Raw genomic sequence first — 26,917 nt, forward strand, 5'->3', positions numbered from 1 at the left:
GTTCCAGCGGGTCTCTGGGGACCCAGGGCTCATACGGGGAGAGGCTGGTCTGTCAGGCGGCAGCGGGCGAACTTGAGGGCGGCTTTCCCTCAGAGGTGCTTGCAGCCGTTACCGGGACACTGAGACGCGCGGCTCCGGGCGCGGAGAATCACCATAGCTGCTTTCACCGCCCTTTGACTCCCTGAGACCCCGCCCCACCCAGGCTGCGGCAGAGGCTTTTGCATGTGAATGTACCTAACTACAGCCCAGCCAGGCAGACCCGGAACTTCCAAGAGAAGGCCCAAGGCCCCGCAGCGGCTTGCATTGCTTCACAGCTGAGCCTCTTCGTGGCTCCTGCTGTGTGGCCTCAGGCAGGGGCTGAATTAGCACCTCCTTAGATCCAGGAGCCACTGCACCCAGTGGTCAGAGGGGGACCATTCTCCCACTTCAGACACAGCTGATACTCACAGCCAATTGGCCTGGAGGTCAATTCCTCCCAGTGATCCTACAACAACCAAGGCACCAAGAGTGCACCAAGAGTGTCTACCCCAGGTAACTGGGGAGGCTGAGCCACTGGGCCCTACAGGACACCTGGCGCGCAGGGCCACTCTATCAACACAGGGAAGCAGCCAAAATGCGGAGACAAAGAAAAAGGTCACAAATGGCAGAAACGGAGGAAAGCAAACGACTGGATATAGAGTTCAAGGCCACGTTTATAAGGTTTTTCAAGAATTTTATGGAAACCGCCGATAAATTTAATGAATCCCTCAAGGAGTATAGTGAGACCATGGAGGACATGAAAAAGGACCAACTAGAAATTAAGCATACACTGACTGAAATAAAGAATAATTTACAGAGATCCAACAGCAGACAAGAGGATCCCAAGAATCAAGTCAAAGATTTGAAATACAAAGAAACAAAAAATACCCAACCGAAAAAGAAAAAAGAAAAGAGATTCAAAAAATATGAAGATAGTGTAAGGAACCTCTGGGACAACTTCAAGCGTACCAACATCAGAATTATAGGGGTACCAGAAGGAGAGAGAGGGCAAGATACTGAAAACCTTTTTGAAGAAATAATGACAGAAAACTTCCCTTACCTGGTGAAAGAAATGGACTTACAAGTCCAGGAAGCGCAGAGAACCCCAAACAAAAGGAATCCAAAGAGGACCACACCAAGACACATCATCATTAAAATGCCAAGAGCAAAAGATAAAGAGAGAATCTTAAAAGCAGCAAGAGAAAGACAGTCAGTTACCTACAAGGGAGTACCCATTCGACTGTCAGCTGATTTCTCAACAGAAACCATGCAGGCCAGAAGAGAGTGGCAAGAAATATTCAAAGAGATGAATAGCAAGAACCTGCAACCAAGATTACTTTATCCAGCAAAGCTATCATTCAGAATGGAAGGTCAGATAAAGAGCTTCACGGATAAGAAAAAGCTAAAGGAGTTCATCACCACCAAGCCAGCATTATATGAAATGCTGAAAGATAGTCTTTAAGAAGAGGAAGAAGAAAAAGGAACTCTTACCATTTGCCACAGCATGGATGGAACTGGAGAGTGGATAAATACCACAGGATCTCACTCATTTGTGGAATATAATGAACAACATAAACTGATGAACAAGGACTGATCCAGAGATGGAGAGGCATTGATTGGACTGTCGGGCCTTGGAGGGAAGGTAGGGGAGGGTGGGGGCAAGGGGGAAAGATCAACCAAAGGACTTATATGCAAGCATATAGGCCTAACCAATGGACACGGACAACGGGGGGGGGGGGGGGGGGTGAGGGGATGAGCGGGGGGTGGGGGGGTAGAGGGTACACATATGTAATATCTTAATCAATAAAAAATACTAAAAAAAAAAAAAGATTCCCAGGTGATTCTAATGAGCAGCCAAGGTTGAGAACCACTGCTCTAAACCAACTGGATTTAATTTACATTTTCAGAACATTTCACCCCAAAGCAACAGAATATACATTCTTTTCAGATGCACATGAAACGTTTTCCAGGATAGATCACATATTGGGATGCAAAAAAGTCTCAATAAATTTAAGAACAATAAAATCATATCAAGCACTGTAATGGTATAAAATTAGAAATCCATTACAAGAAAAAAACCTGAAAAACACAAACACATGAAGGCTAAATAATATTTTACTAAAAATGAATAGGTTAACAATGAGATCAAAGGAAAAATTTCAAGAAATACCTGAGACAAATGAAAATGAAAACACAAAATCTATAGGACACAGCGAAAGCAGTCCTAAAAGGTAAATTCACAGAATTACAGGTCTACATCAAGAAACAAAAAATATCAAATAAACAATCATGCTATCTGATATCAAACTACTATAGTATACTACAAGTCTATAGTAGTCAAAACAGCATAGTACTAGCTAAACCAAACAAAACCGCCCTGGCCGGCTTGGCTTAGTGGATAGAGCGTCGGCCTGCAGACTGAAGGGTCCCGGGTTCCATTCCGGCCAAGGGCACATGCCTGGGTTGCGGGCTCGTTCCCCAGTGGGGGGTGTGCAGGAGGCAGCCAATTGGTGATTCTCTCTTATCATTGATGTTTCTATCCCTCTCTGCTTCTCCCTTCCTCTCTGAAATCAATAAAGAAATATATTAAAAAAAACAACAAAAACCAAACAGACACATAAATCAATGGAACAGAATAAAGAGCCCAGAAATAAACTCACACCTATATGGTCAAGTGCTATTTGACAAAAGAGGCAAGAACATGCAATAGGGTAAAGACAGTGTATTCAATAAATAGTATTTGAAACAGTGGACAGATAACATGCAAAAAATGAAATGAGACCACTTTCTTGCATTATATAACAGATTAAAAACTTAAACGTAAGACTCAAAACCAAAAAATTCATAGAAGAAAACAAAGGTAGTAACATCTCTAACATTTTTCTTAGCAATGATTTTTTCTGATATATCTCCTCACACAGGGAAACAAAACAAAACAAAAACAAACAAATGGGACTATATCAAACTGAAAAGGTTTTCAGAGCAAAGGAAACCATCAGTAAAACCATCAATAAACCAACTACCAAATGAGAGAAGATATTTGCTAATGATAATCGATTAAGGAGTTAATATCCAAAATTTATAAAGAACTCATACAACTGAACACCAAAAAAAAAAAAAAAAACCCTACACCAAACAATCAAATTCAAAAATGGGCTGAGAATCTGAATAGACACTTTTCCAAAAAGGACATACAGATGTCGCCTTGCCCATTTACAATAGCTCAGTGGATAGAGCATCGGCCTGTAGAATGAAGGGTCCCAGGTTCGATTCCGGTCAAGGGTACATGCCTGGGTTGTGGGTTCGATCCCCAGTGGGGGTCGTGTAGGAGGCAACCAATCAATGATTCTCTCACATCATTGATCTCTCTCCCTCTCCCTTCCACTCTGAAATCAATTAAAAAAAAAAAAGACATACACATGTCTAATAGACATATAAAAAGATGCTCAATGTCACTAATCACCAGAGAAATGAAAATTCAAACCTCAATGAGATATCAACTCACACCTGTCAGAATGGCTATCATCAATAAATCAACAAACAATAAGTGTTGGCAAAAATGTGGAGAAAAGGGAACCCTCACGCACTATTGGTGGGAATGTAGCCACTATGGAAACCAGTATGGAGGGTCCTCAAAAATATTAAAAATGAAACTGCCTTATGGCCCAGCAATTCCACTTTTAGGTATTTATCCAAAGAAATCCAAAACACTAATTCAAAAGAATATATGCATTCCTATGTTCATTGCTGCGTTACTTACATAGCCAAGATATGGAAGCAACCCAAATGCTCAATAGATGAGTGGATAAAAAAGTTGTGGTATATGTATACAACGGAATTTTACTTGGCCATAAAAAATAATGAAATCTTACCATTGTGATAGCATGGATGGACCTAGAGGATATTATGCTAAGTGAAATAAGTCAGTCAGAGAAAGAGAAATGAGTTCACTTACATGTGAACAAAAACGAAACAGACGCATAGGTACAGAGAACAGACTGATGGTTGTGTGTGTGGTTTGCAAGACTGGGTGATAAAGGTGAAGGAAAGGATTAAGAAGTACAAATTGGTAGTTAGAAAATAGTCGCAGGGAATATAGTTAACAATAATATGATAACTATGTATAATGCCTGGTGGATACTGGAAATATTGGGGAGGCGGAAGCATTTTGTGAAGTATAAGATTGACTACTGTGCTCTATACCTGAAAATAATATTGAATGTAAACTGTAATTAAAAAAAATTAAAAATAAAACATCAGTAATTTAAAGAAAGAAAAGAATGGTAGGGAATTAGGGAGTGATGGGTAAGAAGGGGCAGATTCGGCTATTTTAGAGTAGTTTGGGAAGGCCTGAAGTGGTTATGAGGTCTACGTAATGTGAAGTGAACTATGCAAATATTGGGCAAATATTTCTAGCACAAGGAACAGCAAGTACAATAGCTCTTAGGAGCTTGGCAGGTTCAAAAACAACACAAAATCCAGTTTTAATAAAATGTTGCTTAAGGGGAGGCAAGAGCCAGAAAACTTAGGACTTTGTAGGCCATTGTAGTGAGTGTGGATTTAATTCTGAATGTGATGAGAAACACTATGTGATTGGAGGGCTTTGAATATGGTAGAGAAATAATTGGATTTACATTCTTTTAAAAGTTCAGCTAGCTAAATGACTCATAAACAGCAGTTATAAAGTGGGAGATAATCCAGCGGAATATGGTCTTATGGATGCCAAAACAGTTTTTCAAGTAGAGAGTGATCAGTTCAATTTTATATTAGTGATAGATTAAGTAGGATGAAGATAGAGAAGTGAAACTGAATTTGACAAGATGGCAGCTATTGGTAAACTTTTCAAGATTGGTGAGGAAGACTAAATAAAGTGAAATAAAGAGGGAAAGAGGAGATAGTAAGATAGCGATTCCTTATGTGAAGTGAGGACTTTTACCATAAAGCAGTGGTTCTCAACATTCCTAATGCCACGACCCTTTAATACAGTTCCTCATGTTGTGGTGACCCCAATTTCATTGTTACAAATTGAACATAATTAAAGCACAGTGATTAATCACAAAAACAATATGTAATTATTTCTGATGGTCTTAGGCGACCCCTGTGAAAGTGTCGTTCGACCCCCAAAGGAGCCTCGACCCACAGGTTGAGAACCGCTGCCATAAAGGAATACATGTGAGGAAGATATGGAGTGCAAAGGTTGTTTTTTTTTAAGAGATGGGAGATGACAATTTTCAAAATACCCTGGTATGTGCCTCTCATCTTAAAATGAGCATTCAAACTGGCTGACTACTCTCTCCTCTTTGAAGAACTTTCCTCTTGGTTTCCACAACAAAGCACTCTTCTGATTTTTCCTTCTATCTCTTGGCTGCTCCATCACATTTTCTTTGCTAGTTGTTCCTCTTCCAACATGAGATCTTATAAATGCCTGATTTCCTCATAGCTCTGTCCTTGGAACTCTTCTCTATACTTTATGTAGTTGATCTGATCAGATAGCTGGTGGTAAGCAGAAATGATATGCTAACAATCCCCACATTTGCATTGCTTGTTTAGACCTCTCTTCTGGGCCTATATGGCATCTCCACTTTAAATTTCACAGGCAATACAAACTTTCTGTTTAAAACATTTTCCTTTACATTCAATAAGCTAGCTGTGCCACCCACCCTGTTAAAGTAAGAAATGTGGGCCATTGTAATGAATGTGGATGCTTTTCTTCTATATCCAACTCAGTGCAAGTAATATTTTCTCAGGCTAAAATGAATGTCTCAAATTTGTTTGCCCTTTTTAAAAATTCTGTTGCCCTCACTATAGTCTCTATCTATCCTCTCTCATCTGGATCACAGGAAGCCTCTGCCCCCTGCCAACCCATTCTACACAAAGCAGGCAGAGGGATCTCTAAGAAAGCAAATCAGATCACGTTCCTCTCATATGTAAAAACTTTGGATGGTTTCCCAAGCCTTTAGACTAGAGCAATGGTTCTCAACCTTGGCTGCACACTAGAATCACCTGGGAATCTTTTTAAAATCCTGATTTCTGGGCCACATCCTCCGGAAATTCTGTTTCTTTGTTACTAATGTTGTGCCCCACCCCATAACAAAGAAACAGAATTTCCGGAGGATGAGACCCAGAAATCAGGATTTTAAAGATTCCCAGGTGATTCTAATGTGCAGCCAAGGTTGAGAACCACTGCTTTAGAGGAAATCTAATATCCTTAACCTGGCCCATAAAACCTCCCCATTCGGTCTCTGCTTACTAAATCTCCCACCACTCTTTCCTTGCTCACTAAACTTCAGCCATTGGAGTCCTTCCATGCTGAGTTCATCCTTTCCTTAGGCCTGTCACATGTTGTTCCTTCATTCTGCTTTTACATAGCTTCCTTCCATTCTTTGCCAGGCCAACTCCTAGTCATCTAGTTTTCATTTTAAGTGTTATTCTCCCCAGAGACATATTTTGTTTCTTAATACTAAATTAGGATCCTAAGTGTTTCTTATCTCTAAAATCAGTTACTCTGAAGATTAAATGAGATTATCCATGTAAAATTCTTGGCACAGTAATTGGCACACATTATGTACTCAGTCAATGTTAGCTAGGATTTTCTTTATTATTCTCACAGAGCACTCTGTTATTTCCCTTGATATTACCTCTCACACTTTGTAATTATTTATTTATTTGAGTTCAGTGACTAATGAGTGTCCCTTCTTTACACCACAAATTCTACAAGGGCAAAGATTACATACCTACTTTGTTTCTCACGATATACCTTAAACCTAACACAAAATTTCACCCACAATTGGCAATAAGCAAATACTAGACTATATATTGAGTGAGTGAATAAAAGAATTAATGGTTGATATATCACTAAGTATGTCTATTAAATGCCAATCACAGAGGGCTGTATATCGGGTAGTAAAAGGGGGTAATTAGAGACATCTAGCTCAAGATGGTTCGCTGAATCAATAATTTTACTTCTTTCTATTCATCAGCTTTATGCTGATGGGATAAAATGAGTTTATTCCCTGTCCTTGGGTGTGGCTGGCACAAATTAAAAAATAATAATTTTACTTATTTCTCTTCCCAAAAGGACACTGATATAATAGAATATAAACATACTAACGAACCAAAAGCATATTGGGAAGGCAGCAAGGGTGGCCTCAGTAGATCAAAACCTTTGAGGGGGTTTTTGTAAGACAAAACAGATGGAATTGGACTGCTGAAGAGATCAATCAGAGCCCAAGAACCTAGAGTTGAAAGGCAAGTACTGGTTCTACCAGTCTGGGCCTGGAAATACCCTAGAGTCAACCAGGACTGGGGATGAAAGTGAGCCTTGGGGTAGGAGGATGGCATTTAACCAAAGGCCTGCCAAAGCAGAGTCGGTACACCCACAAGCTGAGTAACAAGCTGTGGTGTCCCATCCTGACTCAGCTGGAAAAACAGAGCGCTATCCAGAGTGGGGGGAGAGGAAGTTGTCACAGAGTGCTGATTGCTGCTGCTGCTTCTTTTTTTAAATGCTGTATATATTTTAAACTTTTTATTATGGGAAACTTTCAAACTTACACAGGAGTAAAGTGAACACTAAAATAAATCACTATATACTTATCACTTCACTTCAACATTATCACTATTATGCCAGTTTTTTACATCTATACTAGCATCCTCTCAACCTCACACTAATAATTCTCTGTTGTGTGGGGCTGTCATGGGCATTGTAGGATGTTTAAGAACATCTCTGGCCTCTACCTAGTATTTGCCAGTAGCTAACTAATTGTGATGACCAATCATCACCTCTAGACAATACCAATTGTCCTCTGCCGGAAAACTGTTGAGAACCATTGTTCTATATCCATTCCACTGGGTTATTTTAAAGCAAATCTGAGACCTATTACTGCAACTGTAATTACTTTAGTATGTATTACTAAGTGATAAGGATTCTTTTTTCTTTTCTTCTTTTTTTTAATCCTCACCCGAGGATATTTTTTCCAATGATTTTTAGACAGAGTGGAAGGGAGGGAGAGAAGGGGGAGGGAGGAAGGGAGGAAGGGAGGAAGGGAGGAAGGGAGGAAGGGAGGAAGGGAGGAAGGGAGGAGAGTAGAGGGAAAGGGACTGAACCTCTAGTTTAGGATAGGTCCCTGTTTGTTTTCCTGAAGGGACACCTACTATGAGCACAATGCAGTCCACTCAGTGCTCCAGAGCAAAGCTTAACCAGAGCCCTACAGGTGACCTTCACAAAAATCAAGGAGAGCAATGGTAATCCTGGGAAGAAGACGTGATACAAAAAATAGAATAACTCTTTAAAAATAGCCCGGTTGATGTGGCTCAGTAGTTGAGTGTCGACCTATCAACTAGGACAGTGGTTCTCAACCTTCCTAATGTCACGACCCTTTAATACCGTTCCTCAAAGAGATCAACCAAAGGACTTGTATGCATGCATATAAGCATAACCAATGGACATAAGACACTGGGGGGTAGGGGAGGCCAGGGGATTGTCAAGGGCGGGGGGAAAAAAAGGAGACATATGTAATACTCTTTGTAATACTTTAAGCAATAAAAAAAAAAAATACAGTTCCTCATGTTGTGGTGACCCCCAATTTCATTGTTACAAATTGAACATAATTAAAGCATAGTGATTAATCACAAAACAATATGTAATTATATATGTGTTTTCCGATGCTCTTAGGCAACCCCTGTGAAAGGGTTGTTCGACCCTCAAAGGGGTCTCAACCCACAAGTTGAGAACCGCTGAACTAGGAGGTGACGGTTTGATTCCCAGTCAGGGCACATGCCCAGGTTGTGGGCTTGATCCCTAGAGTGGGGCGTGTGGAGGGCAGCCGATCAATGACTCTCTTTCATTACTGTTATTTCTGTCTCCCTCTCCCTTCCTCTCTGAAATCAATAAAAATATATTTAAAATATATATATGGCAATTTGTGCAAGAGGGCACTGTTAATTTTTTAAAAGCCACTATAAAACAAGGAGCAATTTCATACCAGCCAGGGTGGCTACTATAAAAAAATCCCAGAAAATACTAAGTCTTGGCCAGTTTGTGGTGAAATTGGAATTCTTATGCACTGTTGGTAGGCATGTAAAATGATACAGCTGCTGTAGAAAACATAAAAAAACTTAAAATAAAATTACCAAATGATCCAGCAATTCTACTTCTGGGTACATGCCCCAAAGTCTTGAAAGCAGGATCATGAAGAGATATATTTGGACACCCATATTCATAAGAAGCATTAGTCACAACAGCTAGAATGTAGAAGCAACCAATTTTCCATTGATTGATAAATAAGAAAATGTGGTATACACATACAATGGAATATTTTCAGCTTTAAAAAAAAATTCTGACACATACTACAAAATGGATGAAACTTGAGGACATTATGCTAAATAAAAAATAAGCCAGTCACAAAAAAAGAAATACTACATGATTCCACTTATATGAGGTACCTAAAGTGGTCGAATTCAGAGAGAAAGCAGAATGGTAGTTGCTAGGAGCTGGAGAGAGGGAAAACTGGGAAATTATTGTTTATTAAGTCTGGAGTTCAAATTTTACAAGATGAAAGGGTTATGGAGATGGATGGTGGTGATGGTTGCACAACAATGTCAATGAACTCAATGCTAGAATTGGATTTACTAGTATGCATTATTATATTACACTAATCACCCAAATTAACACCAGTAAAAATACTTTGAAAGAAAAACTGGTAACAAAGGAACAAATATTGTATGATTCCACTTAAATTAGGTACCTAGAATAGTGAAATTCATAGAGACAAAAAGAATGGACTAGGGGAAGGAGAAATGGGGAGTTAGTGTTTAATGGGTTACAGAGTTTCAGTTTGTGATAATAATATAGTTCTGGAGATGGGTGATTGGTGATGGTTGCACAACAACGTAAATGTACTTAATATCACTAAACTGTACAGTTAAAATGGCAAATTTTATATTATATATATTTTACAATTAGGACAAAAGCTGATTCTACCAATATATTCCAAAATAATTTGGAATACATTTTTAAAATAATGTATTTGAGAAAAATAACCAGTTTCTTGGACTTCAAAGAAAGAAAGGCTGCCCGCCTCCCTTCCTCGTTTTATTCCTTTCTGCCTCCCTTCCTCTTTTTATTCCTTCCTGCTTTGATAATTAAAACACCAGCCATTGCTGTTCAAAGCACCACAAAGGCCAGTATATAAAACTTATAACCCCTTAGTTCATCTGTATAGAAATATTTTGCTCAGCAAACCCTGTATAATTTATAACAAGCATTTCAAAACAACTGCCTCATTTCTCAAAAAACAAATATTTGCCTTTAAAATTAGAACATGACATAAAAATTTACAGCAATACCACAAAAGATCTGCTCTGGTAAAATCATCTTTACATATAGGACTTTAGAGACTGCTGAGAATATGTACTGGTATGCCGCTTCAATTTCCTGTTTGGCCAAAGACAATATACAAAATTATTATTTTTTAATATTTTTATTGATTTTTTTAGAGAGAGAAAAAAGGAGAGGGAGAGAGAGAAACACTGATGTGAGAGCACAACATCAATCAGTGGCCTCCTGCATGCCCCCGATAGGGATCGAGCCTGAAACCCCCACACATGCCCTGACTGGAAATTAAACCAGTGACCTTTCAGTGCAGGGGACGATGCCCAACAAACTGAGCCACCAGCTAGAGCCAAAATTATTTTTTAACTTAAAAAGATTTAATAGAAGCATCAAACAGACTGTCCAACCTATGAGGGAAGGCGGGGTATGGGGGGGGGGTAAAAGATTAACCAAAGGACTTGTATGCATGCATATGAGCATAACCAATGGACACAGACAGTAGGGGGGGTGAGAGCATGTACTGGGGGTGGGAGCATCTGGGGAGAGGTCAATGGGAAAAAAAGGAGACTCACATAATACTTTAAACAAAAAGAATTTAAATTTAAAAAATTATATTAGTATTTCATAATTAGCAATAATCTTGATAATTAAGGTAATTTTGTTTCTTTCTTTATTTTTTTTTAAATATATTTTATTGATTTTTTACAGAGAGGAAGGGAGAGAGATAGAGAGCTAGAAACATCGATGAGAGAGAAACATCGATCAGCTGCCTCCTGCACATCTCCTACTGGGGATGTGCCCACAACCCAGGTACATGCCCTTCACCGGAATCGAACCTGGGACCTTTCAGTCCGCAGGCTGACACTCTATCCACTGAGCCAAACCGGTTTCGGCAAATTTTGTTTCTTTAAAAAAAATTTTTTAATTGATTTCAGAGAGGAAGGCTCGAGAGGGAGGGAGAGATAGAAACATCAATGATGAAAGAGAATCATTGATTGGCTGTCGCCTGCACACCCCACACTGGGGATCCAGCCTGCAACCCAGGCATGTGCCCTTGGCTGGAATTGAATCTGGGACCCCTCAATCCACAGGCTGATGCTCTATCCACTGATCCAAACTGGCTAGGGCTAATTTTGTTTCTTTTCAATCATAATATTGAAACTACTCAAATCCATATTAATTAGCTAGGTAAAACAGGGATATATCTGAGGGAAGAGAAGGGCTGAATATTAAGAAAATATACATTAAGTAGAAGGAATCACACATCTTATGTTTAATCATGAAGCCTACCACTTTGTCTTTTGACTTTCTTGTAAGATTGGTTAAAAGAGCAGTTTTATGGAGAAAATCTATTTGCAACATAAATCTATAAACTTCTTCATTTAATAGTTAGAATCAGGTAAGAGGATGTGAATAGCCAGGATGCTGCATTAACTGAATCTAGTTCCTAAGTTTAGGAAAGCAAGAGCTGCAAAATTGAGGAAACTCTGTACACACTATGGCAACATCTCACTACTCCTCACCAAATACAGTGGCAGATGGATAACACATAAAAGGTTGGAGTAGCCAGAACCGGTTTGGCTCAGTGGATAGAGCGTCGGCTTGCAGACTTAAGGGTCCCAGGTTCGATTCCGGTCAGGGGCATGTACTTGGGTTGCGGGCACATCCCCAGTAGGAGATGTGCAGGAGGCAGCTGATCGATGTTTCTCTCTCATCGATGTTTCTAACTCTCTATCTCTCTCCCTTCCTCTCTGTAAAAAATCAATAAAATATATTAAAAAAAAAAAAAAGGTTGGAGTACCTACTTTTCTGATTCAAATGCTTCCTACTTAGCGGACTTCATAAGCCTTCAAATGTTCCATTACATAATTAATGCAGGAAAAATTGGGCACAGTTAAATAATGGAATCTGAAAAAAATACCTCAAAAAGTCTGATTTAATAGGAAATTCATGATAAGATTGCTTAACAGATTAACATTTTCCAAACTCAAATGCAATTTTCATTTCTTAGGCTGTTGGATGATTTCTTTCTCTTATGTTCTTTATAGCTTTATTGTTGTCCTAAGTAAAACATGCCATTTCTACAGATGTGTACCACATATTCTGCTCTCTGGTGATCAGGGATTTGGCAGTACTGCTCAGACCATCGACACAGCTTCTCCAGTCACAGGGACTTTACACTAAAGGGCTGAAATCCATATAAAGTGATAAAGGGTCGACATTTTGTTGACTAGGGAAAAACAACACAAAGGCGGTATTTTAAAGGTAACTATGGCCTTAATATCACCAAAGGGTAATATTAACAAGGTGACATGATCAAGTAAGATATAGTTGTTTCATTACTTGTTAAAACGCATCATAGCTATTAGAATCTGTAATCTACATTTAAAAAAACATGAGTACTTGTCCCTGTTACTCTTTCCTATGAGGTTAATATGAAAACAACTTTAGGGAAAGTAAACACATAACAGTCACAAAAGCACAAGGTTACTACAGACTGAGCAAAGGAAACATAACAAATATTATAAAAGGGTCAGACATAGGGTGAGTGGCTCACCTCTTCTGTCCTTTGTGTCAGAATTACCTGTGTTACAAGTGAAAAATAGAAACATTCATTCAAATTAAAACATTACTATTCAACCTAAGGTAAGACAAAATAAACTCTAGGAATACAGATACATTCATCTTTATATATATTGGAGCTAGAATGAGGCAACCTCCAACACCTGTGAAATGAGATTTCCCAGATTCACTTAACGTTTAATCAGTGGTTTGTCCTTCTCTGTGAGTCTAAAAACAATGCAGTATCAATACTCATAAAACGTACAAGAATATAGCCCTAGCTGGGTTTGGTCAGTGGTTAGAGCATCAGCCTGCGGACCGAAGGGTCTCGGATTCCATTCCTGGTCAAGGGCACATACCTGGGTGGTGGGTTCCCTCCTCATCCCTGTTTGGGGCACATGCGGGAGGCAATCAGTCCATGTGTCTCTCTCACATTAATGTTTCTCCCCCTCCCTCCCACTCTGTCTAAAAATCAATGGAAAAATATCCTCAGGTTAGAATTAACACAAACAAACAAACAATCAGTCTTGTGGCAAAATCTACCAACGCTCTCCCAATATCAATCTCTTGTCTTTGGTACAGAACCCAATTTTTTTTAAAAAATTCTCATGTGAGGACATGCTGAGAGAGAGAGAGAGAGAGAGAGAGAGAGAGGGAGAGAGAGAGAGGGAGAGAAAGAGAGGGAGGGAGAGAGAAAGAGAAACATCAATATGAAAGAGAACCACCAATCAGCTGCCTTCCATAGGTGCCGCAATGGGAGATCGAACCCATAACCTAGGTATGTGCCCTGACTGGGAATCGAACAGGCAACCTTTCAGTGAACAGGACGAGGTTCAAACAACTGAACCATTCCAGCCTGGCCAGAACCCATTTTTATTTTGTTGTTTTCTTCAGCTGAGCACAAAGCTACCTAGCTAAAAACTACATTTCTGAGACTCCTTTGTGCTAGGTGTAGTCATATAAGGAATTCAGCCAGTGGGATGTGTGTGAAACTGATGAAGGCAGTATCTGGTCACATCGCTTGCAAAAAAAATTTGTGTTCCCACTGCCTCTGTTTATCCTTTACAGGGGCTGAAACCAGAACCCAATAATGAGAGCCATCTTTAACCAAACAAATGAGGGAAATTTTGTTGTGATGACAGGGCCACAAGAATACAGGATCTTGGTCCTAGGTGAGGAAGCGAAGTCCTCTATCTACCTCTAGAATGTGACAGGGGCCCTAACCGGTTTGGCTCAGTGGATAGAGCATTGACCTGCAGACTGAAGTGTCCCGGGTTCAATTCTGGTCAAGGGCATATGCCCAGGTTTCGGGCTCGATCCCCACTAGGGGGCGTGCAGGTGGCAGCTGATCAATGAGTCTCTCTCATCATTGATGTTTCTATCTCTTTCTTCCTCTCTGAAATCAATAAAAATATATTTTTTTAAAAATAGAATGTGATAGGGGAAAGATACTTTTGTCTTAATTTAAGTCATTTAATTTTGCTGTGCCTTTGTCAAAGTAGTTTAGACTGCACCCTAACTTATACAACTAGTTACAAGAACCCTTATAGGATATGGTTAAAGTTATACTCATAAAAAAAAATTCACAGCATTAAATATATTAAGCATTCAATTCAGGAAGACAGAAAAGGTACAAAATAAATCTAAGAAAAGTGGAAAAAAGAATAAGAATAAAAAAGAAATTAATAAAAAGTGAAAAAGACAGAACTAATAAATACATAATAGCAGGTTCTTTGGAAGAAAAAAAACAATGAGTCATGAAAGAGATAAATGGTTAGCCAATCTAAGCAAGAAAAAAACCATAAATATATAAAATAAATATTCATAGCTATATAAAAAATTGATCTTAAAAGATGACTTTTCCTCAAATCCCATTCAAATAATTTTGAAAACATTAATGAAAAACATAGTTTTCTAGGTAAACTTCAATTCTTTCAATGAAGCAAAACAAAATACTGACAACTAATGTAGCACAAATACAAAGGAAACACACAGACCAATTTCATTTGGAAATAACTTATGAATATCAATGGAGAAAATCCCAAAGAAAATAATTATCAAACACATTACAACAATTCATTGAAGAAAAATACAACACAACCAAATACAGTTGTTTTTGTAGGAATGTAAAGAGTTCAAAAATAGAAAATCTGTTAATATGATTCATCATAGCATGATAAAAATAAGAAAATCATATAGATCTTGCTCATTAATGTTGAACAGGTAATTGGCAAAATTTAACACCCATTTGTGACATAAGTGCTCTTTGAAACAGGAATAAAATGACAAATCCTGAATATGATAAATTTTTAATTAAAAAATTTTCTAAATTGCTAATAATAGTTTCTGCAATGCAGAAAAGCTAGATGACCAACTAGGGGGCAGTATTTGTAGTTTTATCACAGGTAAACAAAGGGCTCATTTCCCTAACATTAAAAAGCTTCAATAAATGAGTCAGAAAAGCCATGTTTAATGGAAAACCACAGAGAGCATCCTTCTTAGAGTCAGTACAAGACAAGGCTGCCTGCTTTTGTTTCCTAACTTTGTTCTGGAGGTATTTGCCAAGTTTTTGTTTTGTTTTGTTAATCCTCACATGAAGATATTTTTTCCATTGCTTTTCAGAGAGTGGGGGGATAGAGGGATATGAGGCCCAACCAACTGAGCCACACTGGCCAAGGCTCGGTATAGTTTAATTTGCATTTCACTGAGTGAGGTTTTTCAAAGGATCATTTATATTTCCTTTTCTGAGAACTTTCTGTTGATATGCTGAAGCCCTGAACAAACTGACACTGCAATTCAACTGTTTCTCTGAGATCATCTCTAACTCCACCCCTGGACACAGGTCTCCCACTCCATATCTAACTGCCTCGGCCATCCAGACCCATTTTACTTCCCAGGGTCTCCATAGATTCCTTTCTTTTCAGGGATAATACTATTACTTACCTCTGTATACCTGCATCTTCAGTCTCTTGCATAATCATTTATTTTTTAAAAAATATATTTTATTGATTTTTTACAGAGGGGAAAGGAGAGGATAGAGAGTTAGAAACATCAATGAGAGAGAAACACTGATCAGCTGCCTCCTGCACATCTCCCACTGGGGATGTGCCTGCAACCAAAGTACATGCCCTTGACTGGAATCGAACTTGGGACCTTTCAGTCCACAGGCCGACGCCCTATCCACTGAGCCAAACCGGTTAGGGCTATTGCATAATCATTTAGCTCCCCTCTTTCTCTTATATTTTCAACATTCTTCTCTACCTATAAACATGATTAAACTTCGCCAATCTAACCAGGAACCCATGCAAAGCAGGACATCATCCAGAATCTTTCTTCTTTCCTCTTAACCCTATATTAATCAGACATCACTGAGCGTTCCCTATATCTAGATTTCATTACTTTGGGCAATTTTACTTATTTCAAGAAATTTTATGCCTAGAAAACACACAAAAAAATAATAAAGGGTGAATAAATTCAAATAGCAAAAGAAAGAACAGAAACCATCTCTAGTACCTGAAGGAGGGAAAGTTTCTGGAGTGGTTGCTGCAGTGCTGGAATTTCCTTCCGAAGATTCTGTTCTGACATCTGTGAACGGGTTATCTGGAAGCCATGTTCCATTTGGTGAAATTGTAGTAACTACAAAATTGGTGCTTGCTATTTTTGTGGTCCCATTCTCAGAATCTGAAGTATTGACAGTGGTTACATAGGTGGGTCCCAGAGTTAGATTTGGGCTGAAAGTTGGTGTCACAGGAAAAGTTACTGAAGAAGTAGGATTTGAAGTTTTGATCTCTTCTTTTACTGACTCTGCTACCAATGCTTCATTAGATCTTGTAGGTGAAGCTATAAACATCAAGAAAATAAGGAAACATCACAGGAAGAATGTGATAGCTTAAAAATTACAAAGCACAAAGTATCAAGTCTTAATAAGCTCTCAAACACTTGGACACCAATCAAAGAGTGAATAAAATAAACAAGAGTGTGGGCACATTTATCTAGTGTTGGACCCTTTCTACCAACCCAAAAGACTACTAGTCCAAGGGAGGAAGAAACTGGATTCTTTACTTAGTTCCTCAGAATTAATATATAGGGTCTTAAATAACAAAATTTTTTTTTGTACTTTTCAGGAATGAATACATTACCTTTTTATTTACTTAAAGAAGTATGTATATGGTATATGTGATAGTATGTAGTATGGTGTATACCACAATGATGAGCATTCACTAGGACTCAGAGATTTCTGAAAACATTTATTTTACCATTACTTTTAAGTAAAACTTTAATATTTTTTAAAGTAAAATATTAAAGCCTTATTAAATGACAATTTACCTGTGGTTGCATTGTTGGCACTGACATGTATCAGACTACTGACAAGCAGAATAAGAATGATCCAGGAATCCATGCTGACCTGGAAAATAGAGAGCCATGTTAGATAAAATTCTCTATTATTGTAACTATGTCCAAATACTCACCAAAGGAGTATTTTGGGTAAAATCTTCCCAGCTATTAAAATGTGCACACAGGACCAATAATTTTTTAGGAGTCTGATATGTACATTTCCCCAGGAATCCAACTACTTCACCGAATCTTTATAGACATATAAATAAGACTTAATAAGAACAAACTTTTTTGAGCAGTGATTCTCAACTTTAGTTGCACTTTAGAATTACCCCAAAGAACTTTAAAAAATCCCCATGTCAGACTGCATCTCTGGGGGTGAGAGCTAGGTAGCTGTCCTTTTAAAAGGTGATTGCTATGTGCAGTTTTAGCATCTTCAGAATGAGAAATATGAAAATGGTAGGTTGACCGCATAGTGCCCTTCGAAGCAGACATTATACAGCTGTCCTCAACCTTAATTCCACCTCAAACCATATCAAAGGGCTGTGGCACCTTTCCACAACTAATAGTGGCTCATTCATCTATTCAGATTTCTGTGCCCTACACTGAGGGAAACAACTGCAGAGCAATAGTCATAGGTCTTACCTTCACGGGCCTCATGCCTAGAGAGTAATTCAATATGGTAGTGCCATCGCTTCTCGGCCTTTTGGCTAAGATCAAGTGTAGTATCTGTTCTTATCAGTTTAATATGGTAGTGCCTCTCCAGAGGAAAGGTAGGGACGTGCAGATGGTTAATATATATCCCAGGAGTTGCCTCTGGTACCAGCAACCATGCCTAACAGGGAAGTGGGTCCAGCAAGTGGCCTTCCCAAGGTGCAGTCATACAAGATTTGACCATATTCCCATTCTTCCCATCTGACCATAATCCAAAACTGGAAAAACATACAATTCCCTCCATAGGATTAGGAAACAGGTTGGAAGGCTGATTATTGTATATGTATATGTGTCTATTCTTGATAAATCAATATGAAATGGTTTTTTGGGAAAATATGTATTTGGGGAGAGGGGGTCAGACCATTGCCTCATTCCATAGACCAAAATAAAATTCAGTTGAAGAATTAAACGTTTGCATGTACATTTTAAAAGGGAATAAATATTTATGTGAGTTCAGAATGAGGAAGAAAAACATAAAGGCAACATAAGAAAACACCAAGGTTAAAAATGGGAAACCTAACAATAGAAAAAAAACAAATGATTCTAAATATAAAAGAAATCAATTAAAAATAATGTGCATTGAAAGGAAGACTTAATATTGCCAGTTCTTTCAATTTTGGTCTATAGATTTAATACAATCTCAATCTCCTAGCAAGTTGTTTTATAGATACTGACCAGCTTATTCTAAAGTTTATAATAGAGAAAGGCAAAAAACTGAGAATAGTCAACTCAGTACCAAAGAACAATGCTAGAGAACTAACACTATCCTACTTCAACACTTACTACAAAGCAATAGTAATCAAGACAGTGTGGTCTGGTGAAAGAACATACAAATAGGAGAGTGGAACAGAAAAGAGAGCCAAAATACAGACCAACATAAATATAGTCAACTGAGCTTTGACAAAGGAGCAAAAGCAATACAATGGAGCAATAAACTGTGCTAGAACAAATGGTCATACAATGTCAAAAAATAACAAATCTAGACACAGACCATACACTCTTCACAAAAAATAATTCAAAATTGATCATAGACGTAAATATAAACGTAAAACTACAAAACCTAGAAGATAACATAGGAGAAAATCTACATGACCTTGGGTATGGTGATGACTTTGTAGATACCACACCAAGGACATGATCCATGAAAGAAATAATCAATCAGCTATACTTCATTAAAATTTAAAACTTCTGGTCTGCAAAAGGCAAATGTCAAGAGAATGAGAAGCCATAGGTAAGGAGAAAATATTTGCAAAAGACACATCTCCTAAAGGATTGTTACCCAAAATATACAAAAAACTCTTAAAACTCAATAAGAAAACTATTAACGCAATTTAAAAAATGGTCAAGCCCTGGTCAGTGTGGATCAGTTGATTGAGCGTCATCCAATACACCCAAAGGTTGCTGGTTCGATTCCCAGTCAAGGCACATGCCTGGGTTGCAGGCTCAGTCCCCAGGGGAGGGCATGCAGGGGCAGCCAATCAATGTTTTTCTCTCTCTTAGGAATGTTTGTTTTTCTCTCTCTCCTTTTCCCTTCCTCTCTCTCTCTCTCTGTAAAATCAATAAAAACATATATTTTAAAAAATAGTCAAAAGGCCTGAACAGATATCTCATCAAGGAAGATTTTACAGATGGCAAGTAAGCATATGAAAAGATGTTCAGCAACATATGTCATTAGGGAATTACAAATTAAAACATGAGATACCACTCACCACACACCTATCAGAATGGCCAAGATCCAAAACACCGACAACACCAAATCCTGGTGAGGATGTGGAGCAACAGGAACTCTCATTCATTGCTAGTGAAAATGCAAAGTGATACACACACTTTGGAAGACAGTTTGGTGGTTTCTTATAAAAACTAAGCATATTCTTACCATAAGGAGAATCCTTAAATGCATGTATTAACAAGTGAAAGAAACCAATCTGAAAAAGCTACATACTGTATAATACTCTTGAGAAGGCAAAACTATGGAGATACTAAAAAGATTAGTGGTTGTAGAGTTAGGAAAGAGAAAGAGAATGAATACATGGAACACAGGACTTTAAGGGCAGTCAAACTATTCTATATGATGATATAATTGGGGATAGATATCATTATACAGTTGCCACAACCCATAGAATGTATGTACAACACCAAAAGTGAACCTTAATGTAAACTATGGACTTTGGGTGATAATGATGTGTCAAAATGTAGGTTCAACAAGGATCACTGTGGCAGATGTCAATAGTGGGGGAGGTTGTGCATATTTAGGGAAGGGAGTATTTGGGAGATCTATAATTTCTACTCCATTTTGCTGTGAACCTAAAACTAATCTAAAAATAGTCTTTTTTTTTTTTAAAGAAATAAACTGGGGAAATTTTTATAAGTAAGAGAAAGATTAAAACAAGAACTCATATACCAATACGAAAAACATTAAAACCCCAACTTTGAAAAACCTGGAGAACCTAACCAGGTAATTTACAGAAGAGAAAAACAAACAACTAAGAAAATACATGAAAAGTGCTGACCATCCCCACTAATCAAAGGAATATGAGATAACATTTTTATTTTCCAAATCAGAAAAGATCCATCATTTGAAATATTTAATGCTGGTATAAGGGTCCACAAGAAGCCTTCCCAGAATGTGCCACTTTGGCATGTGAATTATTTTGAGCTGAAGGCAATCAAGACCCTGCAAGCACACCAGACTTTAAATTAGGGGCCTTGCCCATAATAAGAGTTATCACCAGAAAAAAAATGTTTTGACCCATCTATATGGCAGGGCAAACTACTAATTACTGAACATCTACTCTCCTTATCATTTTGCAATAACCTTCCTCCCCTCTGAAACCTCAAGGCACCTTACCTCATCCTTAGCTCAGGATATCATTTATTTAATTTTCTCTTTCTGTCTTTGAACCTCTCACGTGAGGTCTCTGACTGTCTCATGTACTAGTATGTGAATTTCCCATGCATACACATGTAATTAAATTAGGTTATTTTCTCTTATTAATCTTTATCAGGTGAATTTAGTTATTAGACCAGCAGAAAGAACCTGGGTTAGAGAAAAGTTTCTTCCTCCCTCACACTCGCAAGAGTCACAGAAAAGAACACAAATACTGGTGGGAATGCCAACTAGCCTAAACTAACAAATTTCTTTCCAGAAAGATTATACAAGAATCTTAAAGATGTTCATACTGTTTTCTAACCCCTTTTCAAGGTTCTATTCTAAAGTGAATATAAATAAACTATAACTCAGACTAAAATGATTTAGAGAGTCCAGCCAGCTTGGCTCAGTGGTTGAGCGTTGACCTATGAGCCAAGTGGTTGCAGTTCAATTCCCAGTCAGGGCATATGCCTGGGTTGCAGGCTCGATTCCCAGTGTTGGGTGTGCCGGAGGCAGCCAGTCAATGATTCTCTCTCATCACTGATGTTTCTATCTCTCTCTCCTTCTCTCTTCCTCTCTGCAATCAATAAGTAAATAAATATATTTTAAAATGATATAGAGATAGTCATTAAGTGGAAAAGAACAATCCAAATACCCACAAGGGAAAACAGGAAAAAGATGAAATAAGTATTATGTTGTTATTCAAGATGATACATTATTATGATTCAAAATGCTGCATTCAAAGAGTATAAGAAAGTGGAACAAACCATTTATTTTTCTTAAATCCTCATCCAAGGATATGTTTTTATTAATTTTTTCAAGAGAGAGAGAAAGCAAAATAACATTGACTGGTTTCCTCTGGTACCACCCCGACCAGAATTCAAACACCCAACCTAGGCATGTGCCCTGAACAGGAATCAAACCAGCAACCTTCTGGTGTACGGGATGATGTTCCAACCAACTGGACCAACCGGCCAAGGCAAGCCCTTCATTTAAAAAAAAAAAAGGTGGTGGGGGGGGGGGGGGGCAGCCCTGGTCAGTGTGGTTCAGTGGTTGGAGCATCAGCCCGTGAACCGAAGGGTCTCAGGTTCTGGTCAACCCACATACCTACCTGGGTTGCAGATTCAATCCCCGGCCCCAGTCAGGGCATATGCAGGAGGCAATCAATCAATGTGTCTCTCTCACATTGATGTTTTTCTCTCTTTCTCCCTCCCTCCCTTCTACTTTCTCTAGAAATCAATGGAAAAAATATCTTTGGGTGAAGATTAACCAAAAAAATTTAAAAAGTCAGATCAAGACTGAATATACCATATGATCTCAACTAAATTTATAAATGTATATGCATGAAAGATTAGAAGGAAAAATCTATAAAAATTTTGGCATAGTACTTTATGATTTTTATTTTCTTTATATTGTACTTTTTTATTTTCTAAATTTTAAAAATAAAAAGCATGTTATTTTTATAAATAAAAATAATCAATACAATTAAGTTAAAAAATAAATTTCACTACAGTCTGAATATAAGGAACAAAACTAAAAGAAGGAAAACTGCACAAGGAAGGCATACCTCAAGTAAAAGAATGCCAGGAAAAAGAACAAACGCATAGATGGCAGGTTGGAGAGGATTTGTATGCATAAAGTAGGGGCTGAGAGAGATGTCAGTTTAAGAAGACCCGTGTCGCCCTAACCGGTTTGGCTCAGTGGATAGAGCGTCAGCCTGCGGACTCAAGGGTCCCAGGTTCGATTCCAGTCGGGGGCATGTACCTTGGTTGCGGGCACATCCCCAGTGGGGAGTGTGCAGGAGGCAGCTGATCAATGTTTCTCTCTCATCGATGTTTCTAGCTCTCGATCCCTTCTCCCTTCCTCTCTGTAAAAAATCAATAAAATTATATATATATATATATATATATATATATATATATATATATATATATATATATATATATGAATGAAGACCCTTGTCACTAAAGCATAATTAGGAAAACCACAGTGATGGCCTAATTCTTCTCAGAGGATATAAAGACCCTCATGCTAATTCCTGTGACTTCCTGACCTCCAGACTAAACTGCAACCACACCTACGCTTACTTCCCCTCCTCTAATCACCATGTCTTCTATCCAAGCATCCTAGAGCTGCATGTCGGGATGTAGGGTTGAAGTTTCCTCATTCTTCATGGATGCTATTGCAAACCGTTTTTCCTGGAGCCTGCTCTAACAGTCCCTGTTCCTGAGGACTTTTTTGCCTAATGATTGCTGGCACTCCTCTGTTACTGCAATGTGGTTCACAGTTTTCTTTCCATCCCTAAGTCCTGATAATCTCCTAGAAAGCTGTTCAACATCCTCACAGACATCAGTCACTACAACTCACATCTGGGCCAGCCTCTGAGTTCCTTGATTTCAATTCCAACCTATACCTCTACTCTACTTGGGCCCTATGACAATGGCTCATTCTAGGCTCTATCATCACCAAGAAAAGCTCTCATCCCACTCTCCACCACACTCCTTTATCCCTGCAGTTCTCTCCCTATTACTTCTATTACAAACTGTTCTCTGATCTCACCAGGCTTTTGGTTCCTTCAGCTCCTCTCTAATTTTATTTCCAATATCTCTGTCCTGTCTTTATTTTCCTCTCTACATAATCAAGAATTGGTGTCAGTTCAATCACTTCCCTGCTAATATCCTAAGTTCTGTTGCTACATTGTTCCATTACATATACATGAGGGAACCCCCTCACCCAAACCCAATCCTGAACTAATCTTACGCTTGTACTGCAAAATGCTGCTTAAGAAAACCAAACAATCCATAAAGTTTATATCACTATTTCTGCCTCAGTGGAACTCTGAAAATCTGCAATCTTTCTGTATTTCCCTATTCAGCTTTCTCACCAATTCTCCATAGCAGTGATTTCAAAGAAGCTCTTCTTCTCTCCAACCATCTCCTCCTATACCCTTGGCTATTGGCCTTGCCTTCGCTTCAAAGAAAATAGAAGCCATGGGACATCCTTAATTCTCATCACCATATTTACAAATTTCCTCCTCTGCAGTTCTTTCCAAGAATCTCAGTTCATTGGGAACCTTACCCTCTACTACCATCTCCTAGATTTAATTCCTCCCTTTCATAACAGCATTTAAACACAAGAATTTATCAAATAACAATAACTCCTTTGAATTTGCATCAATCCTCCAGCTAGCATTCTCCCTACTACACTTTATAGCCAAATTTCTAGAAAGAGTTGTGTCCACGGCAATCTGACCTCTTTTATCACCATTCCACGAAAACTACCTCCATATTTTAAAGACTGAGCTCGTTTACAATACTTCAACTCATTCACAAAGGACTAATTTCCCTAATATATAAAGGGCTCCTACAGATTAGATTAATAAAAAGGGGACCAAAAACCCCCCAAATGGGCAAAAGACATGAGAAAGACAATTCACAGAAAATGAAAAATCTCTCTTAAATATATGAAAAATACTCAACCTCACTCATGATCAAAGAAAGCCCAATTTAAAGCTATACCACAATATCATTTTTAACTATCAGAAGCAAATATAAAAACTTGAACAACACTGCACTGGCAAAGATTTTCATAAACAGATACTCTCATACAATCTGTAAATATTTATCAGAATTATGAAAGCACAAACCCTTTGACACAATTCTGCCCAAGAACTTTCCAGATATACCCATATTTTAAAAGTGACCTATGTACAAGGTTATTCAAAGCAGTATTATCTGCAATAAAAAAAAATACTCTAAATAACCTAAATGTTTATCAATAGGAAAAGTGAACATGATTAAATAAATCATGGCATATTCACAAAATGGAATACTATGTAATTGTTAAACAGAATGAGGAGGGTTTTTGGAAATCCATTTTAGTATACAAGACAACCTTTGATTTTGAACTTAAAAATAACTTTTACAAATATATTAAATTAAAATTCACTGGTGGGGGGGGGGAGCACTGATATTTCTTTCTCTCCCCACACATCCTCTTTCCCACATCTCCCACACAGCTTTTTTGTTGTTAAATCTCTGAACCTCTCTCTGTCACCTCTGATTCACTGATACCCCATATTGTCTCAAATTCATCACTTCTCCACACCTCTCTCTGAACTGAAGATTTTAAAAACTGGTTCTATGACTAAGGTCTAGTTTCAACATGAATGAACAAATGGTTTAAATCCAAGGAAAATATGCACTACCAAATGTCAAAAGGAAACCAGCCCAGCCATCCAATTGTAGTCTGCACAATACCAGACACCCTGTGCATAATTCTAATAGTGGAAATGGTTCCACCTTGTCACAGGATGAGTTTTTAGGATGAGCTCTATCTGTGATATTTTTAAAAAGTTTGTCTGACAGCATCTTATAAATCTAAATATACACCTACTTTACGGTCTAGTAATTCTGTTCTTATATTTTCACCTAAGAGAAACTATGTCCGCAAAGACTAGTATAAGAATGTTCATAACAACAAAAACTGAAAACAACCCAGGTAACCAACAATAAGGTAATATATAAACAGTGGTAATATATAAACAATGGAATATTGCTCAGCAATAAAAATAAAAGAATTACTGATACACACCACTTAGGTGAATCTAAAAAAAAAAAAATCACACTGAGTGAAAAAAGCCTTATGTAAGAGCATATTATAATGCATGATTCCATACATATGAAGTTCTAGAAAAAGTAAAACTATGGTGGAAAAAATAACAATTGTTGCATGGGAAAGAGACAGGATTTACTGGAGAGGAATATAAGGGTACTTTCTGGACAATAGTAGTATTCCATATCTTAACAGGGTTTTGGATTGCCTGGGTATATTTCTTAGAATTCACTGAATGGTAACTTAAGATTTGTGCATTTACAGCCTGGCCAGCATGGCTCTGTGTTTAGAGCATCAGCCTGTACACCAGAGGGTCTTGATTCTGGGTCAAGGGCTGGTATCTGGGTTGGGGGTTTGTTCTCTGCCCCCAGTTGGAACCAATCGGTGTGTATCTCCCCTCCCCTCCCCTCCCCTTCTCTTTCTCTCCCCCCCCCCTCCCTTCTACTATCTAAAAATCAATGGTAAACACATCCAAGGGTGAGGATTTAAAAATAAAAAGATTTGGGCATTCACTGTACATAAATTTTACCTCTAAAAAAGACTCTACCCATTAACAAATACTGTAAATGATATACATGTTTAAGTATTGGGAAGATGGGTACTGATATATGTAATTACTTTGAAATATATTTTAAACAATATGAATTGATGGATAGTGGGATAGATAGATGGATAGATATGTGACAAAACAAGTATAATAAAATGTTAATTGTAGAATCTAGGTGGTGGATATAAAATTCTCTCAATTTTTCTCTTACTTAGAATTTTGTAAAGAATTTTTTCTCGCCAAGCCTACATGGGTCAGTGGTTGAGCATCAACCTATGAACCAGGAGGTCACAGTTTGATTCCAGGTCAGGGCACATGCCCAGATTGCGGGCTTGATCCCGAGTGTGGGGTGTGCAAGAGGCAGCTGATCAGTGATTCCCTCTCATCACTGATGTTTCTATCTCTCTCTCTCCCTTCTTCTCTGAAATCAATAAAAAATTATTTTTTAAAAAAGAAATTTTTATGCATTTACTCAAGTTTTTATGTTCCTCAAAGTGTAACTGTGTTGTTGTTTTTTTGTCCTATTCATTTCTGGGGAGAACATGCAAGTTCTACTCTTTTAGCAAATTTGAATAATATAAAACAGTGTTATCAACTATAGTCACCAATCCCCAGACCACATTCACCTTCCAGCAGAAAGTAAATCTTTTTTTTAATGATAGCTTATTTAACACAATATATCTAAAATATTATTTCAACATGCATCAATATGAAAGCAAATCTTTTAATGTTATTTATTAAAACATTACTTTTGTAATATAGGAAAGACACCGGTCCTCTTCTTCACTGCAATTATAAACAACTTAAAAGAAAGGTAAAGCATGCTCATTACAAGATATACAAACAGAAGAGAGGAATAGAAAGCAAAATATAAGTCTCATTCACCTCTTGCCAGTCCCATTTCCCAAAAGTGATCACTAAATAGTTT

The 26,917-nt window shown here is 38.0% G+C and overlaps 1 protein-coding gene and 1 pseudogene across 8 annotated transcripts in view; one reads left to right on the top strand and one right to left on the bottom strand.

Annotated features, from left to right (window-relative positions):
- Positions 1-26,917, bottom strand: part of PTPRA (protein tyrosine phosphatase receptor type A) — a 137,281-nt gene that overhangs the window by 46,972 nt on the left and 63,392 nt on the right. For 2 of the 8 annotated variants that reach the window (XM_059705692.1, XM_059705690.1), the window contains 3 exons: positions 17,237-17,315; positions 16,424-16,750; positions 12,906-12,932 (listed from right to left, as the gene is read on the bottom strand). In XM_059705692.1, coding sequence (XP_059561675.1) covers positions 12,906-12,932; positions 16,424-16,750; positions 17,237-17,309 — 427 coding nt within the window. In that variant the 5' untranslated portion in view covers positions 17,310-17,315. Of the gene's footprint in view, positions 1-12,905; positions 12,933-16,423; positions 16,751-17,236; positions 17,316-19,668; positions 19,758-26,917 lie in introns of those variants that run through there. The other 6 variants (XM_059705693.1, XM_059705689.1, XM_059705688.1 and 3 more) reach the window with 5 other exon arrangements.
- Positions 17,936-18,045, top strand: LOC132240410 (U2 spliceosomal RNA; annotated as a pseudogene).

This window comes from Myotis daubentonii, chromosome 8 (genome assembly GCF_963259705.1).
Source record: "Myotis daubentonii chromosome 8, mMyoDau2.1, whole genome shotgun sequence".
NCBI lineage: Eukaryota > Metazoa > Chordata > Mammalia > Chiroptera > Vespertilionidae > Myotis > Myotis daubentonii.